The sequence below is a fragment of the Prionailurus viverrinus genome, chromosome A1, assembly GCF_022837055.1.
Source record: "Prionailurus viverrinus isolate Anna chromosome A1, UM_Priviv_1.0, whole genome shotgun sequence".
In the NCBI taxonomy this organism is placed as follows: Eukaryota; Metazoa; Chordata; class Mammalia; order Carnivora; family Felidae; genus Prionailurus; species Prionailurus viverrinus.
Window position 1 is genome coordinate 232911383 of NC_062561.1, and position 15891 is coordinate 232927273.

Consider the following 15891-nt stretch of genomic DNA (forward strand, 5'->3'; position numbering starts at 1 on the left):
GAGGGATTCCAGGGCACTTAGAAGAGAACTGGGAGGGCAGACACAGCCACCCGTCCGAGGTCTGTGTAGAGATTATGCTGGACAGGGAATCCGGGAAGAGAAGCAGGGCCGTCTGGAACATCAGGTTTCTCGGGCTGCGAACAACAGAGAGCCTAACACTGGCTCAGAGAAGAACACTCCTAACGGGGGCCGAGAGTGGTTCAGGGCCGGGCCCTCTCCTCATGGGCTCACTGTAGGCCTCTGCCTCACAGAACACCTGCCAGAGCAGGGAGGGGGGGCAGGGACTGTCTGTACCTATTCTTATGAGGGAGGGAACTCCTTCCCAAGAACCACCCCCTTAGTCTTGGGCTCCCAGCCTCCAGAACAGTGAGAAAGAAACACTGAAGCCACCGTTTCTGGGATTTTTGCTCTAGGACCGTTATCTATGGAAGTTTCGGGCTTACTCTATCATTTTTGAGAGGTCTGTCATATATCCAATTCCACACAGTTCAAAGGTCATTCCTTCCATGGTGTTCCAGGATAAGGGGGCTAGTGCAGCGGACAGAACCACGCTTGTTACACGGACATGCTTTACACACTTACTGTCGCAGAACGTTAGCCGTGAGCTCAAGGCTGAGAGCTGGTGCTTCATCAAGGCCCTCCCTCAGGGAGAGCGGCTTGCTTCTGCTGTGGTGGCAAATGACTCCTGTCAGCAGTGGGGAAAGCAAGTAAGCTTAGTATAAAAATACCGTTGACCTCTTGGCCCCTTGAGACGGTCCAGGACCCGGTCTGGGACCACACGTTACAACACCGCCAGTGTCTGTGTTAAACATTTACAACAGCACTTGGGACGCCACAAATACCTTACACACACCTTCCCTACTGCCTCCCTGCTTTTGCCGACCTTGAACACATTTTCTAAGCAGCCGTCTCGCCTCTGGTGCTTTAGGTGGGGCCTCTATTGTGCAGGTTGGCCCCAAACTCCTGATCCTTTAGTGGAGCTGGTTCGCCAAGAACAGAAAAGAAAGGAAAAGGGATAACGAAATCCTCACGTGACACACCAGCCTCTCAGCCCTTCCAGAAGCATCTGTACTTGAGTGGTTGGTATTATAATCGAAAGCCAGACCATTTAACCAACACCGAGTTAAGTCCAGCAAGTGTGGGAGTTGGGAACCAACAAGAGTGCTGTCCTGCGTGGGAATCTGGCCTTGGGGTCATGGTCAGCGGAAGCACAAGGGACTGGTCTTGCACTTCACGAGACAACTCTCTGGGGTCCCCATTAGGAAAGTGGGCCTGGAGGGAAGGCTCGTTTGAAAAGCCCACCGAAGCGTCAGGTAGAGACTTCACGACCTCAGCTACCGAAGACTCTGGATCCTAGTTGACAGACTGTCTTTTACCCAGTGTCCTAATCCTCTTCCAGCGCAGAGATAAGTATTTTGCGTTATAAAAAAAAGTCGGGGGGGAGGACACACATAGCTTGATGAGGGATTTGCAACTAGAACGTAAAGGTCACGGGTCACCTCGGAGAGGCCCTCTAATGAAGCAAAACCACCCCTCCAGGCTTTCCTGTTCGCAGGCCACGTGGTTTCTCTGCCCCAGACCCACCGGGAACGCGCGAGGCCCACTTTGGAGCGGAGGGGTGGTCTGGCGGCTCCTCACGCGACCACGGACCCCTTCAGGCAAGCCTGTGTTGTCTGGAGTCCGGAATCAGTCCTCACGAAGCGTGTCTGAGTCTAGACTACGGATGCACGTGGACGCCGCACCCAGAAGCACACGGCAGATCATAGTGATGCCGACGCACAGCACACGTTAGAGGGACGTCCACACTAGCTTGGGTTGAGTAGTTTTTAAGCTCTCAAAACTCGATGGTCTATTCCAGAACTTCCTGAGATGGGTGCGAGCTTAGCCAAACCACCAGTGCAGCCAGAGAAAAGACGAGCAGCACGTTAGGGCTGACGAGCACCCAGGTGCACAGAAGGCAAGTGAAAGGTCACCAGTCAGAACGGTTCAGATTCCGGTTCTGACCAGTTGTGGGAGGCTCCCCCTGGTGGCACACAAGTGAACTCGATCCCAAGACTGGCCAGAAAAATGGAACCCAGAGAACCACGCACACAAGTAAAGGGCGCACAAGGCACAGAGGCTGCGGGGACCCGGGAGCCCGACGGCTGGGCGTCTGACCTGCTCTACCGCTCGCTGGCCCTGAGGTGCCGGCAGAGGATCGGGCCTCGCCTGGAAGCTGTGGGAAAAGAAAGGTCTCCGTCCAGGGTGGTGGGAGAAGCGGGACGGTCGACGTCTTGGAACGAGGCCCGGTCACGTCCGTCATGGTTACTTTAGGAAGGAGAATGAAGTGACAGCAGCCCACCCACGTGTGGTAGCCTGGGGACCCTTCCTCGCACCCGGCCCACTGCTCGTGTTCCACGCCCCGCTCTGAACCTGCGCTGCTTTTGTCCCGCTGGGGAAGCCCCAGCCGTGCTCTAACGGCCCCTCCAGGTTTCTGCAGGGGGGGCAGGTGTCTGGCCGTTTGGGGAGGGTCAGGACAGGGGCAACCAAACACCCAGGGGACATGAGGCTGGAACCCACGCTGGCCTTGTGCTCCAGTCCCACGCCCGCTACATGGCTGGCAGCTCAAAGCACTTAGGACCCCCCCCCCCCCCCCCCCCCGATCTCACACTTTCCCACACTCCTCAGGATGGGTCTCCACGATCGAAGGACCCGTCTACTTAGAGACACGCGGCATTTAAATACGTTTCATAGGACCAAGCCCGGTCTTCTTTCAAAGCTTGAGACCAAAGTCCATGTTTAAGCTGTTACAAGTATCCACAAATTAAAAAAAAAAAAGATCTACTCAACCAAACCCCTTCATTAGGGCAGCATTGGGTCGGTACAGCCAGTTTCTTAACTCGAAGAGAAGACAGCCGTTGTTTAAAGAGACTGCTTTAATAGAACAGATACAAAAGCCTGCGAGACCGCATTCCCATAACTGAACTTCTTTCAACAGGAGAACCATGGTAACTAAACAGCTGTCTCTATTATGGCATCTACAGTGTCTGAAAAAAGACACAGTAATAAATAACTGCAGATGCATCACAAGACATCCATTTATTTAATCACAACAGTGAACCTTACTACTACATTTACTCTCGGTTTTTTCTTTATTCTTCGGATTCCCCAGGCTTACGGATGTCATCGATCTTCAAAATCATTCTGACCATCTGTGTGGCAAGAGAGATCTGTTGCTTTTTGCCGATCAGAGTTTCTATGACATGCTGTTGCTTCATATCTGGAAAACACAAATAAATGAATTATCCTAAAACATATGTATTTGATATTAGTAACTTGCTCTCATTTTCACAAAGACCCTGAAACTTAAAAAAATATAAATCTGGGGACGACTGGGTGAGTCAGTTAAGTGTCTCTTGATTTCCACACAGGTCACGATCTCGAGGTTTGTGAATTCGAGCCTCGTGTCGGGTTCTGCACTGACAGCGTGGAGCCTGCTTGGGATTCTGTCTCTGCCCCTCCCCTGCTTGCGTGTGTGCTCCCTCTAAAAAAAAAAAATTAAGAAGAAACCACTCATCCAGCTACGTTTTCAGAGGGGTAGTAAGATTCCATTGTTCCAGAGGACAGTGTGGAATTTGAACCTGGGTCCCAGAAAGCTGGGGGTGAAGGGGACCTCCCTTCAATGACAAGCCAAAGCGCTAGGTGACTGGCTAAAACCTTTCAGCGACGTTTCATCCCACAAAATATTCACTCGCATAATTTAGAAAGCCCAATGTAAGTGAAAAAATCAGACTGTATATGAAACAAAATAATTCCAAGAAAGATGTAAACAAATTTCAGCAGAACCAGGCATTCAAGTTAAAGAAAATGTGAGTATCTGTCTGACAAAGAGTTGCTGCTGTTATTAAACTCTGCTGGCTGTGAACATGAAAACCAGGACATAGCTGCTGTTCTACATAAAAGCACAGATCATCTGATTCCGTGGGCTGGGAGTGGCTGCAGAAGTGCAGACCTGGGGGTGCCTGGGGGGGCTCAGTTGGTTAAGCATCTGAACTCAGCTCAGGTCATGATCTCGTGGTTCGAACTCGAACTCCGTATCGGGCTCTGTACTGACAGCTCAGAGCCTGGAGCCTGCTTCAGATTCCGTGGCTCCCTCTCTCTCTGCCCCTTTCCCGCTTGCGTGCTCTCTCTCAAAAACAAATATTAAAAAAAAAAAAAATGTGGGCCTGGCCCATTAGTGAGAAATCACTGGCACCACTGTTCCAACAAGCTTAAGTGAAATCACCCTCTAAACTACACACATGGCTACGGTCCCAGTACGTCACATCTGAAAACACCCCTAAGTCCCGGACGAAAGCACAAAATAAGCAGACGGCACCAAGTCACCTGCCGGGCTGCTTCCCAGGACATCCAGAACCTACCTGACAGACATCGGTGTTAAAAGAGCAAGAGAAGGAGGACTTTCTAAAACCAGAGACTGAAACGGAAGTCGCCTCTGGTGTAAGCCAGTGTGCTACAGCTTACTGTTATTAAGGAGTGCCGCGTTACAGGACCAGCAGTCTGACCAAATCCTCAGGTAATCAAACCGAAACATTCTACAAGTTAGGACCCGAATATCTGAAGTGCGGAGGTATCGAAGCTCACGGAAGGCACCGCGCACTGTGCGACCAGCAGGAGATCACCCGGTCTTGACCCAGACACGGCCCCACCGGGTTGCGACTGGCTCTCACCGTTTGTTCCCTTGTGCAAACAGTCAATCCCAAGAGCGGGGTTCGTCTCCTTCACTTGTCTGGCTCGGACTTCGGTCATGGTCTGGATGGGATTCATGCCACTGTTTTCGGCGAGGGCCATGGGGATGACCTCCAGGGCATCCGCGAACGCCCGCATGGCATACTGCTCCAAGGTCGGGCACTGGAAGGGTACAGGTAAGCGTGCTTATTAGCAAAAAACAAGACAAAAACCAGCCAATTTGGAAAGGTAAATTAAATCGCATACTTTGAAAACCTAACTCACGGAGAATTCTAATAGGCCGTCTTGATTATTGTTAAACTACCAGAATATTAAAATGTCACGACAGAGTAAGGACGGAGAAGACAGACACGTGAGAGGAGTCTGAAAACAAATCAGCTTTACGTTTAGTTATGACAGTCACGATATTCCATTTATTTGGAACTTCAAATGAGGACACTGAAGACTGGACAGCGGTTACTGTCAAGGCTGGAAAGCTTGAAAAGGCTGAGCAACGCTAGTTTTCGGGAGGCCGCGCCTCAGTACCAGGGCGAGGACCAGGCGCTGCTCACCCACGGCGACGACACTTTGTTTCCCCAGTTTGTTCAGTCCCACTGCCTTACGCCTTAGGCCTGGAGGCCCCGCATGGGTTTTACCTGGTCCGCCTCCTGGCTGACGGCCAAAGCACACGCGATTTCGGCGGCGCCTCCGCCATACACGACACGATTGTCCCGGATGAGGTTCCGGATGACACACAGAGCATCGTGAAGGGATCGCTTTGCTTCCTCGATGATCTGGGGAAGACAGTTCCGCAGAAGTTAACATTATCACAATCTAGTGTTTTAGAGTCAAATCCGTGGCGCCTGGTTGAACCTCTGTTTGCCGGGTACCGGCATCAAAGCCACCTTGCTTAGGAACAAATGGAGAGCACGCGCCAGAATGTTCATTACCGGGTGATTTCTGCCGTTCTCTCCCTTTTCTCTGGCACGTGGTTACGTGAACACCAGGCGGAGGCAGCCAGTGACTCATTTTGGGACACGTGACCACGGGAAGTGGTCAGACGAGCCAAAACCGACCAAGAGACACCTGAGGCCCGTCCCACTGATGCCGATGCGGTACAGACCCGCTCTCGCGGGAGGGAGATTAGCAGCGTGGATGCACCCGGGCCCCTACTTCCACCCGAGCGACGCAAAAAAGGCCTGCGTAGCACTAACAGGTAGCACCGAATGTGGTCTTCGGTGATTTTACACCTCGGTAAGCCACGGTTTCTTTGAGAAAAATGATCGTTTTTGAGAAATGGCACCCGTATCTCAGTCAAACACGTTCTGGGCAAAACCAAGCCCTACACCAAGGGCAGAAAACAATGCAGGGCAAGTCACTAGGATTCTCACCATCTTATTTCCTCCTCTGATGAAAATGGTCACAGCCCTGGAGTTCTTACACTGCTCGATGACCAGCATCTTGTCCTTAGTCGTCCCGAAGGAGATCTCCTTCACGAGCCCGGCGAAGCCCAGTTTCTCAGGGGTCAGCTCTGAGAATCGCGGCACGATCCGCCCTCCTGTTGCGATGGCGATCAACTAGGCGGGGTGGGTCGGGGGGGGGAGGAAGGCGCTGGTGAGCACTGGGCCCTCACGATCAGACCGCAGAGGAGCCAAACTCCACCCAGGGCTACCTTGTGCCCGAACTGCAATCCACTCTAGCCTCAAATTTCAAGGTCAACCCAAGAAGGCACATGAAACGAGTGGGTTTCTGAGGAGCCGGTGTCTCGGGGTGACGCCACTACCCTCCGTATCACCGTGTCCTGACCGATCGCACCCTGGCTGCGGTGAGGACCGGAGGCCGAGCCTGCCCCGGGGCACGGACCACGTGTGGGACGGCGGTCGGCGTGTGGCTGACACACCAGTCGGTAAGCAGGTGTCCCTGCCTCAGAGAGCCAAGTGGGACGACACATGGAAAGCATTTCTAAATCCCACGGAACACCAGAAACTCGCAGCACTGTGGCTGAAATAGAGAAAGATCACAGCACTCTCGTCTCTCCCCGCTGGCCCTCTATCTGTGGAGCCTTGACACTGTGGTTATTCACGGCAACTGCTCCCCAAGCAGGCCCCCAGCACGCACAGGCATCGAGCCTGAGCCCTGCGTTCGGAAGTCTCTTCCCACGATCCGCCTACCTCTATTTCCGGTCCTCCTACCCAACGCACCGCAGGCAAGTTATTCTGAAGAAGTAAATGATTGGCTTCGTCGTCAAAGCCCCATTGGCAAATGGCTAGGTTAGCGCCAGTTTCTTTTATCTGCGGGGGAGAAAAATGCCCATCACGTTAGTAAGCATTCCTTGTGCTCGGGGAAAAAGATGAGGCGCACAGAGGGGCATGCGAGGTGGGAGCGTTAAAATAAAGCAGAGAAAAGAGAAGGAAGGAAGCACAGAAGTGTCTACCTTCTGTCAGGCCCAAACCCCAAATAATGAGCAAGTATCAAAGGGAATCACTTCAGTTCTTGATATGCTTTCAGAATCAGTACTTCAGGGGCACCTGGGTGCTCACTCAGTTAAGCATCAGACTCCATCTCGGCTCAGGGCCTGATCTCACACTTCGTGAGTTCGAGCCCGGCTCTCTGCTTTTCCTTCTTCCGTGACCCTCTGTCCGTTAACAGCCGACTCGTTCCTGCACATTCCTCGCTTCTGCCACGTTCTCCCCGGGGGCCAACCCTGGTTGTCCCCTGGAAACCAGCCTGCCTCAGCATTTGTCCTCACACGGCTCTTTCTCCTCCCTCGTGCCCCTCACAAGTACCTACGACGTTCCTCTTTGGGCCATTCCTGTTCTTTAAAAACATGCAGCCCATCACCTTCCTGTCATCATCCCCGGGAACCCGCATATCCACCCACACACCTATCCGATTCCCTCGGCCTCTTAGGTCCTGCCACCTTGTCGCCCCGGGCACCCTGCCTGGCACTTCCACGGCAGCCTTGTAGCCCAGGTGACGGGTCTTCAGCCCCTCCGACCTCTCAGCATGCCAACCCTGCTCCTGCCTCAGGGCCTCTGCACCCGCTGTCCGCCCCAGCTTACCCCAGCCGGGTAAGTGCCCCTCCCCCAGGCAGGTGGGTCTCTGCCTGAGAGGCCCCGTCTTTAGCACGGCCCCTACCCACCATCCCCTTACTCTGCACCGCAAGAGCAAGGGCTCTACTTTGGTCGCTGCTGTGTCTCAGGTCCCTACGACGGTGCCTGGTATGAGGTAGGCGGAGACACAGATCACGCAGGAGCAGACGAACCCAACTCCCCCCCGAAGAGAGACATCCACGTAACTTCTTGCCTGTCTGTCACGAGTAACGTTGCAACCGATACCCACGTCCACGTACCCGTGTGCGGATGCTGGAAGTCCCCAAGGACAGAGGCCCAAAGAGGACCACTGTCAGGGTGTGCACGCTTATTAGCAGCCCGAGGGGGAGAGTTGAGGTGTTCCTACCCTGAACATACGAGCTTGGCTTAGATGCGTCCAGGATGGTATCGTAAAATCAAGAGCACAGCTCGAAGGTCACGGAGCCAACTCTCTGAGGCGCTCCAGACACGTGACCATTTTGTGAATCGGGTCTCTCCCCCCTTAAGCCTTTCTGTGCCACCTGATTTCTTCTCGCCGTGAATGCTGATTACTATTCTAACTTACAAGTGAAAAAAGGGGGCTCACACCGACACGGCACCTGCAGCCACGCGCTGAAGAATCAAGACGGTAAAGAGGAGGGCCACGTCACCACCTACAGACCTACCTCACGAAAAGCTATGGGAAGACTTACTTGCTGAATCATCTCCTCAAACTTCTCCTTTTCGTATTTCTGAAGGGCTTTATAATCTTCCACAGAGGTCACATCCAGCTTATGCTTGGTCTTTGGTTTTGGCGGCTCAAAAGGACACGTGAGGATGGCAATCTTGGCATTTTCCACTTGCTGTGGGGACAAAGAGAATCTTTCAATTCGTGATTTAGGAGTGAAAAACAGCGTGAAGCCGTGCAGGACACGGACTCACTTTTGGCATCTGTGGGTGACTGAAATCCTTGTCCACGATCACGCCCTTGATAAGTTTCGTGTCCTCCAGCCTCCCGCCCACTTTGCCTTCCACTTTGATGAGCTCGAAGTCCACGTCTCTGCGCTGCATGTCTGCTACGGTGAGGACAGCGTTCACGGCGATCTCAGCCATCTGCCGGTGACAGCTGTTAACCCTGATGAAAACACAGAGCAACCTTTCACTCCACTGCAGCCACAGCAGGACCCAGAACGTAACGTGGCAACTCAGATACGTCTTGTAAAACGCAGGACGCTCAGACTCTGTAGACAGCTATGCCACTAGAACCTGCACTTTCAAGTTTGGGGCAGGGGTTCTCAAGCTGGGATCCACAGAACCCAAAGAGAGCCATAAACTGGGACGGGAGAAAACGACATCTTGTGTAAATGGGGTGCAGCATTCAGTAAGAAGCCAGAGGACTCCACATGGCTGCTTCCCTTGCAGGAATTTCCACCAACATCAGTTCCGGGCGGGGGCGGGGATCTTTTCTGAAAGCTTTGAAACATCTGAATAAATTGCTCAATAAATTTACTTTTGGTTCTGGAAAAACTTCAAGGGAAATTTAATACTTGAAACAGTGCATGAAATCTCAACTCATCTTAGAGAAAAGATAATGGGGAAACCATAAACATTAGTATCCTAAGTGATTTATAACTTGCCTCACACTATGTTTGGCCGCTGTCAGTTGTTTTGAACATTTTCTGTAGTAAAGACCTATACATACATGGATTTTACAAAGACTTACAAACATAACAAGATCAACTTACAAAGCAATGATAAGATTCGTGCATTTCAACTAGGACACTTTCCTTTCAGGAGAACAGAGACCATCCCGGTGGCCCCCTTGCCCAGCAGCTGGTCTCAGCACCCGTATAAGAGGGCACCTGGCACCCAGCACATTCTAGCACAGCATGGCGGCAGAGGCTTTTCCCTAGGGGTGGAGAGGGCAACAATTTTGTTGCACTCCCCCTGACCTCTGAATCAAGGCCATGCCTTTTTGCTAAAACTACCACACAAATTAAAGTTTAAAATGTTTCTCACCCTCATCTTGATTCGAAAAACCAGTAATAAAGCTCCTCATACTAGAATTTTTATGCTACATCGTGCCAAGAGCCCACAGGTCTCCATTATTGTTCAAATAAGTGTCTTTTGGCTGAGGCTGCTTTGGGTCTCCAGAGGACAGGGACTGTGTCTCTGTGCCCTTAAGATGTGGCAGCAGGCCTGGTAAATAGCAGGCATTATGCAAGCGTGGAAAACACCCCATGTAAGTCACTTTCAAGACTGCCCCTTCTCACTAAATTAAGATTCTGGACCAGTAACTTGCTTGGGCAATAATGAAAAGTAGAGCCTCTCCTCCTAAATGGCTTTCTAGCAAAGAAATGGTAGAAGGTGTTCTGAAGGCTAACATTCCCCAAGCAGGACCATTTATTTCTGCTTGACTGCTAACACAGCCTATCCTGCTAAATCAAAGCCCTGGATCTCTTACAAATACTGAGAGGATTTAATACCCAAGCCTGGAACTTCAGTTTCCAACTAAAACACAAGATGCATGTGGCTACACCTGCATTAGAAACAAAGCAAAGCAAAATAACAACAAAAGAAGAAGTTCATCGAGTCCGCATGAAGCTACGTGCGATCGTTACAAAAGGAGGTTTTTAGCAATAAGCACACACGTTTTGCTTCCTCTAGAAGCGCTGAAGAACTGTATTGTAAACGTACACTTTGGAGCCCAGCGTGGTTTTTGCTGTCTGGATCAGGGGCTCAGTGTCCTTCATGTCAACGAGGACGCTATCGCTGATCTTGTCCAGGTGCTCGATAGCAATGCGGGCGGCCTGTTCATAGCCGTCGGCGATCCTGATCGGGTGAATGCCGCGGTCCAGCAACTGCTCGGCTTCCTCCAGCAGGGCGCCGGCCAGGACTGCAGACAAGACAGCGCACAACCACGTCAGGCAAGCACTGACACTTACACCATCGATACCAATTAGATGCCACACCCTGGGAATGTGAAGGGTCCAAAATTAAGGCAAAAGGATCTGGGAGGCTGAAGTGTTGGTTTTGCTTCTAGCAAAGATCTAACAGGTCACCCCTTATAAACGGATGTTCAGCTCTCAGTGATGGACAAAACGTAAGTGAAGAACGTAACCTAAGAACGTTTAAGGGCAAAAAGCTCGTGTTTCCCGAGCCAAGGATTTCGTTTTAAGATTTTTTTAAAGTAATCTCTACACCTAATTCGGACTTGAACTTACAACCCTGAGGTCAAGAACTGCATGTTCTACCAACTGAGCCGGCCAGGCGCCCTGCCAGGAGAGGGATTTCTAGTCAGTAAAATTTGTGCTGGTGATAAGAGAATTTATATATAATATGCTTATGGTTTATCCTCCCCACCACCTTCCTTCCTCCCGTTATTTTAGGGCCACAAAGATGATGATATTTGTTTCAATACTGCTGTACTCCAAGCACATCCATAACAGTGCTTGGTTCCCAACAAATACTTGCTGAATAAATGAATTCAAACCTCATCTGCAGAAAAGGTAACGTTAAAACTATTTCTCTCTTCCATCTTCCCCATCTCTAAGTATATCAGAACTTCAGAGAAAGCGTAAGAACATTCAAATGAATCGTTTACTGATTGACGCTATTTTGCCACATTTGTTTTCTCTACGAACCCACACCTATTCCCTTCAACTATGTGAGAGGCGCAGAAATCATGACACGTCTCAGCTGTAAGCTAAGATACGAGGGCAATCTCCCTATCACTCTAACATACCTGTCACACTCAGGACACTTAACAGGGCACTACTCTGCGATGCACGATCCACAAATCCTCCCATGTATCCCAAACACCCCCCACAGTTTAAATAAAGAAAAAGCCCGCATCCGATCAAGTGTTCTGCATTATAGCCACGTGTCATTTCTCTTTGGCTCCCCTGATCTAGAAGAGCCGCTTAACTCTCCCCTGAAGAACTGTCCTGTTGTTCCAGGACAAGGACTTCTGAAGAGTCTGGGCCGCTAGTATTTCGGCATGTCCTTCAACCTGGATTTGTGCAACAGTCTTCTCATGATCTGATTCAGAGCAAACACTCTTGGCAGGTGTGCGTGACTTTAAGAAATGCCTCTCAAACAAGTAAGGATAATTTGCTTTCTTACCAACCACTCCCGTGGTCCCATCTCCAATTTCATCATCCTGTGATTTGGACAGTTCAACCATCAGCTTGGCAATCTGGTGATCGACGTCCATCATGCTTAAAATGGTAGCACCATCGTTAGTCACCGTCACATCGCCATCTTTGTCCACCATCATTTTATCAAGTCCTAAGAAGACAGCAACGTTTAGAATGACATTATGCAAAAAACAAAAACAAAAAAAGCCCCCCCCACCAAACAAAACCAAACAAAAATGCAATCTGCACCAAAAACGAAAAAAAAAGCTAGACCTCTTGACCCAATGCCTATTTACAGAATTTATCAGAAAAATTCAGCATACATAAGAGAGTATCTGTGTGCATTTTTGCACTGGCGAGTACAAAACCACCTAAAGGGCTAAAACTAGAGAAATGGGGGTAAGGAGCATTACTAAATGTATTAATTACAAAAAATGACAGCCCTGATGTGGAAAATGCTGATAAAATGTTAAAAGAAGAAAAAAACCTCTGACCTAAAATTGTATGTGCGCTTATAAACGTGTTTAAAGCCTGAAATACACAAAACAAGTGTGTCAGTGCCAGAGGCCTAGGACGCCCCCTGCTCCATGTCCCAAATTTCTGTAAAAGGGTTCCATCAACTCTCCACGATTTAGACATAACACGCATTAACACAGAATGGAAGTCTCTTACCATTTGGTCCAAGTGATGTTCTCATTGTGTTTGCTACAGCTTTTGCTGCCATGATATGAGACTAAATGAAAGACACAGAAAAGGTTCAAGTTACAAATAACTTTAACAATTCAGTAGTTTTCTTTAAAGTTTATTTTTATTTATTTTGAGAGAGAAAGAGAGTGAGCACAAGAGGGAGAGAGCAGAGAGACAGCGAGAGCATCCCATGCAGGCACCCCCCGACATGGGGCTTGAACTCATGAACCATGAGATCATGACCTGAGCTGGAGTCAAGAGTCAGATGTTTAACCGACTGAGCCACCCACCCAGGCCCCCCAATTTTTAATAGTTAGAAGCATACACTTGATGATTATAAAATCCAATCATACAGAACAGTTTCTGTTCTCCAGAAGCTTCTACATTTAAGAGGCAACACCCAAGTCTAAACCTTGTCGTGATAACAACCACCAGCTTTAGTAGGTAATTCTTACGCAAAAGAACGAGAGCCTAGAGCTTTAACTCCCAGCACACCTACGAGGCAGGTTCTCTTATCTGCCCCACTTCACAGCAGGTGCGGTCTGACGGGACAGGGACAGGCCTTGCAAGGCGGTCCTGCAATGCTAGCCTCATGTCAAGAGTCCAGACGTACACGTACAGCCCCTTGAACCGGCATACGAGGCTTACCGCAGAAATACACCCAGAAATTGACGGCTGAGTCAATACACAACCCACAGGTGAAAAGTCACCCTTGCTATCTGCCCAGGGCATCGACAGCTAACTCCATGGAAACCTGCAAGCATCCTCTCCTGCTTGCACACACGATCAGCAGTGTGTTTTTTCTGCAGATGCTGTTTCCTTCGTTCCTAGTCTTGCTGTCACCAGCCTGGCCTGGCTCCACAGCACCCTACAGAAATCCGGGGTCTCTGATCTCACCTCCTGTCCTTTAGGTCCATCCGACGCCCAGCTAACTCACCCATTTTCCTCAACCGTGTCATCTGCCGGTCCCCAAACCTCCAATGACTCCCTAGTGCCTCAACATGGAGTCTGAAAGCTTCAGTTTTTCTTCAATGCCCCCCACAATCTGAGACCTAGTTCCCTTCCAGTGACGATGGCGGTCCACGTGTCCCCCCCACATATGCCCTCTGATCCTTGAAGCGCTAATGCACCGAAGGCCCTCCAGTCATCAAAACGCTGACTGACACTGAACGCAGTTCAAATGCCCATGATCCGCGGAGCCCTCCCTAGTCACTGCATCTGGCAGCTGAGACAAGACACAGAGTTCACGGATCGGTGAAAATACCGGTAACCACGAAAATACACTTTGCCCGATCTGTCAGTGTAATGGACTTTTTAGAGGAAGGTAATCACAGGTAAGCCGCTCTTAACCAGGGAGGATTCTGTCCCTCAGGAGCCCCCTGGCAATGCCTGCAGATATTGCTGGTTCTAACAAATGGGGTGGGGGCCGCTAACAGCACAAAGTGGGTAGAGGCCCGTCTGCTGCTCCGCGTCCGACAGAGGACGGGCCCCCACAACAAAAAGAATGACCTGGCCCCGAATGCTAACCCTGCCGATGCTCCGAACTCTGGCTTTGGAGTCAGCCAGGGGTGGGCTTGAATCATGGCCCCGTTCTGGATTAGCTCTGTCACCTTACCCGCTCCGGGGCCACGCTTGCAGCTGTCACCCCAATACCTACCTCCGAGCGTGAGGATCGTGTGATGCAGAGTACGAGTGCCCGTTAACTAGCTAGCGTGACAGCCCACGCGCAACAACACGTAGCTTTTGTCGTGCTGTGACACACGAGGTACTGGAGGGTACGTTCTCTGCTGGTTCCTTCAAACGAACGATGAAACGGAGTATGTGATACAAGCGCTCGAGTATCCACCACAGATCGAGCACCGTGTGGCCCCTGCTTAAGTTGCCCCGTTCGATCCTCATCCCAGCTCCACAGAGGCGTGCCGCCCCCGCCGAGAAAGGAGGTTCAGAGAGGCTGTGCAGCTTGTCCTAAGGCAAACAGCGAGGGAACTCTACGGTTTGTTTCTTCGTCTGTTTAAACAGGCTTGTGCTCACCTGGACTCCTGGCGGTTTAACGCCTCTGGTCTTTCTTAGCCCCTTTGGTCCACCAGACCCCACTTTCTGAAGCACGCTTCTACCTCAACGGTGGCTCTGCTCAAAACCCCCTCAAGGGCTCCCTCCTTCCAGGGATAACATCTTGACTGTGGGGCATTCGAGGGCTTCCACCTTTGGGGCCCTACCGTTCACCGAGACTAGACTCCTTCCAAACCAGATTGCTCTTCTGCCCTACAACGTGCCATGCGTTCTGCCCAGCTTTTGGCTTTTGCTGTCCCTTCTCCCCCAGGGGCTAGAGCGCTCTCTCTCTCTCTCTCTCTCTCTCTCGCATTCAAAGCAGTGACGCCATCCCCGGTCAGAAGCCAGTCTCCACTAAACGTCTCTAGGACACCCTCCAACTTTTAGCTGCATCCGTAACTGGTGATTCCAGTCACACGCTGCCTTGTGTTACGGTCACTGGTGTCCACTTTCCACTCTTGCGGTCGTTAAGTTTCTGCGTTAAAAGCACACGTTTTTAATTTTCACGACACCGCATCCAGTATTACGCCACGCATTGCAAGAAATTACTCTATAAACGACCAAGTCTTTAAGGAGTGACCGGAAAACGAACGGCATCCTCATTGGCTATTGTTTCTCTCGCAGCCGGGTGACCTGAGAATGACCTCTGCCTTTCCCGATGGAAACACCGTAAGGAACGACCACAGGCTGGAGAAGCGATCGGAGACGCGGGCTCAGAGCCTAGGACTTGAACCCGCCCCACCCAACGCTGAAGGGCGCTAGCGGCTCCACCCCAACTCCCAAACCGGGATTAAAGGCTTCTACATCGGCCTCTCCCGAGCTAAAGGAGCGGGGTGCAGGGCCGAAGACGAGAGGGGATCCCCGACCTTTCCGGGGAGCACATGGCTGAACCGCTCCCATGCTTGCGCAGGCGCAGAGCCGCGGGCTTCGGCCGCCTCCCCTCTCATCCCACCGCCAGCGTCCGTCCCGTTACCTTGAGGGCCTCAAGTCCCATAAGACGAGACTTGCGATCCTGATCCTTGATGATGAGGAAAGGGCGCCCATATTCATCGAAGGCGAGGGTCCCGACCGACGCCATGGTGCGGCAGCAGTGGTTACTTTCCCCAGACCAGCGGAGTCCGCTCCGGAACCCAGAGCACGCCTTCCGGTCGCGGGAGGGCGCCACAGCGCGCGCGTGCGCAGTCCGGGCGCGCGAGACTTATTTTTCACGCGAGACTAGTTTAACGCCACACCGTAGC

At 51.2% G+C, this 15891-nt stretch overlaps 1 protein-coding gene across 1 annotated transcript; it reads right to left on the reverse strand.

Moving 5' to 3' along the window:
* Positions 1-2897: 2897 nt before the first annotated feature.
* Positions 2898-15863, reverse strand: CCT5 (chaperonin containing TCP1 subunit 5). The gene is made up of 11 exons (XM_047853108.1): positions 15627-15863; positions 12590-12650; positions 11904-12068; positions 10476-10674; positions 8721-8913; positions 8492-8641; positions 6879-6998; positions 6099-6284; positions 5364-5501; positions 4710-4890; positions 2898-3259 (listed from the first exon to the last, which is right to left on the reverse strand). Exons 1-11 carry the CDS (start codon positions 15729-15731, stop codon positions 3132-3134), a joined length of 1626 nt encoding a protein of 541 aa, XP_047709064.1. The 5' UTR covers positions 15732-15863; the 3' UTR covers positions 2898-3131.
* Between the last annotated feature and the right edge of the window lie 28 nt (positions 15864-15891).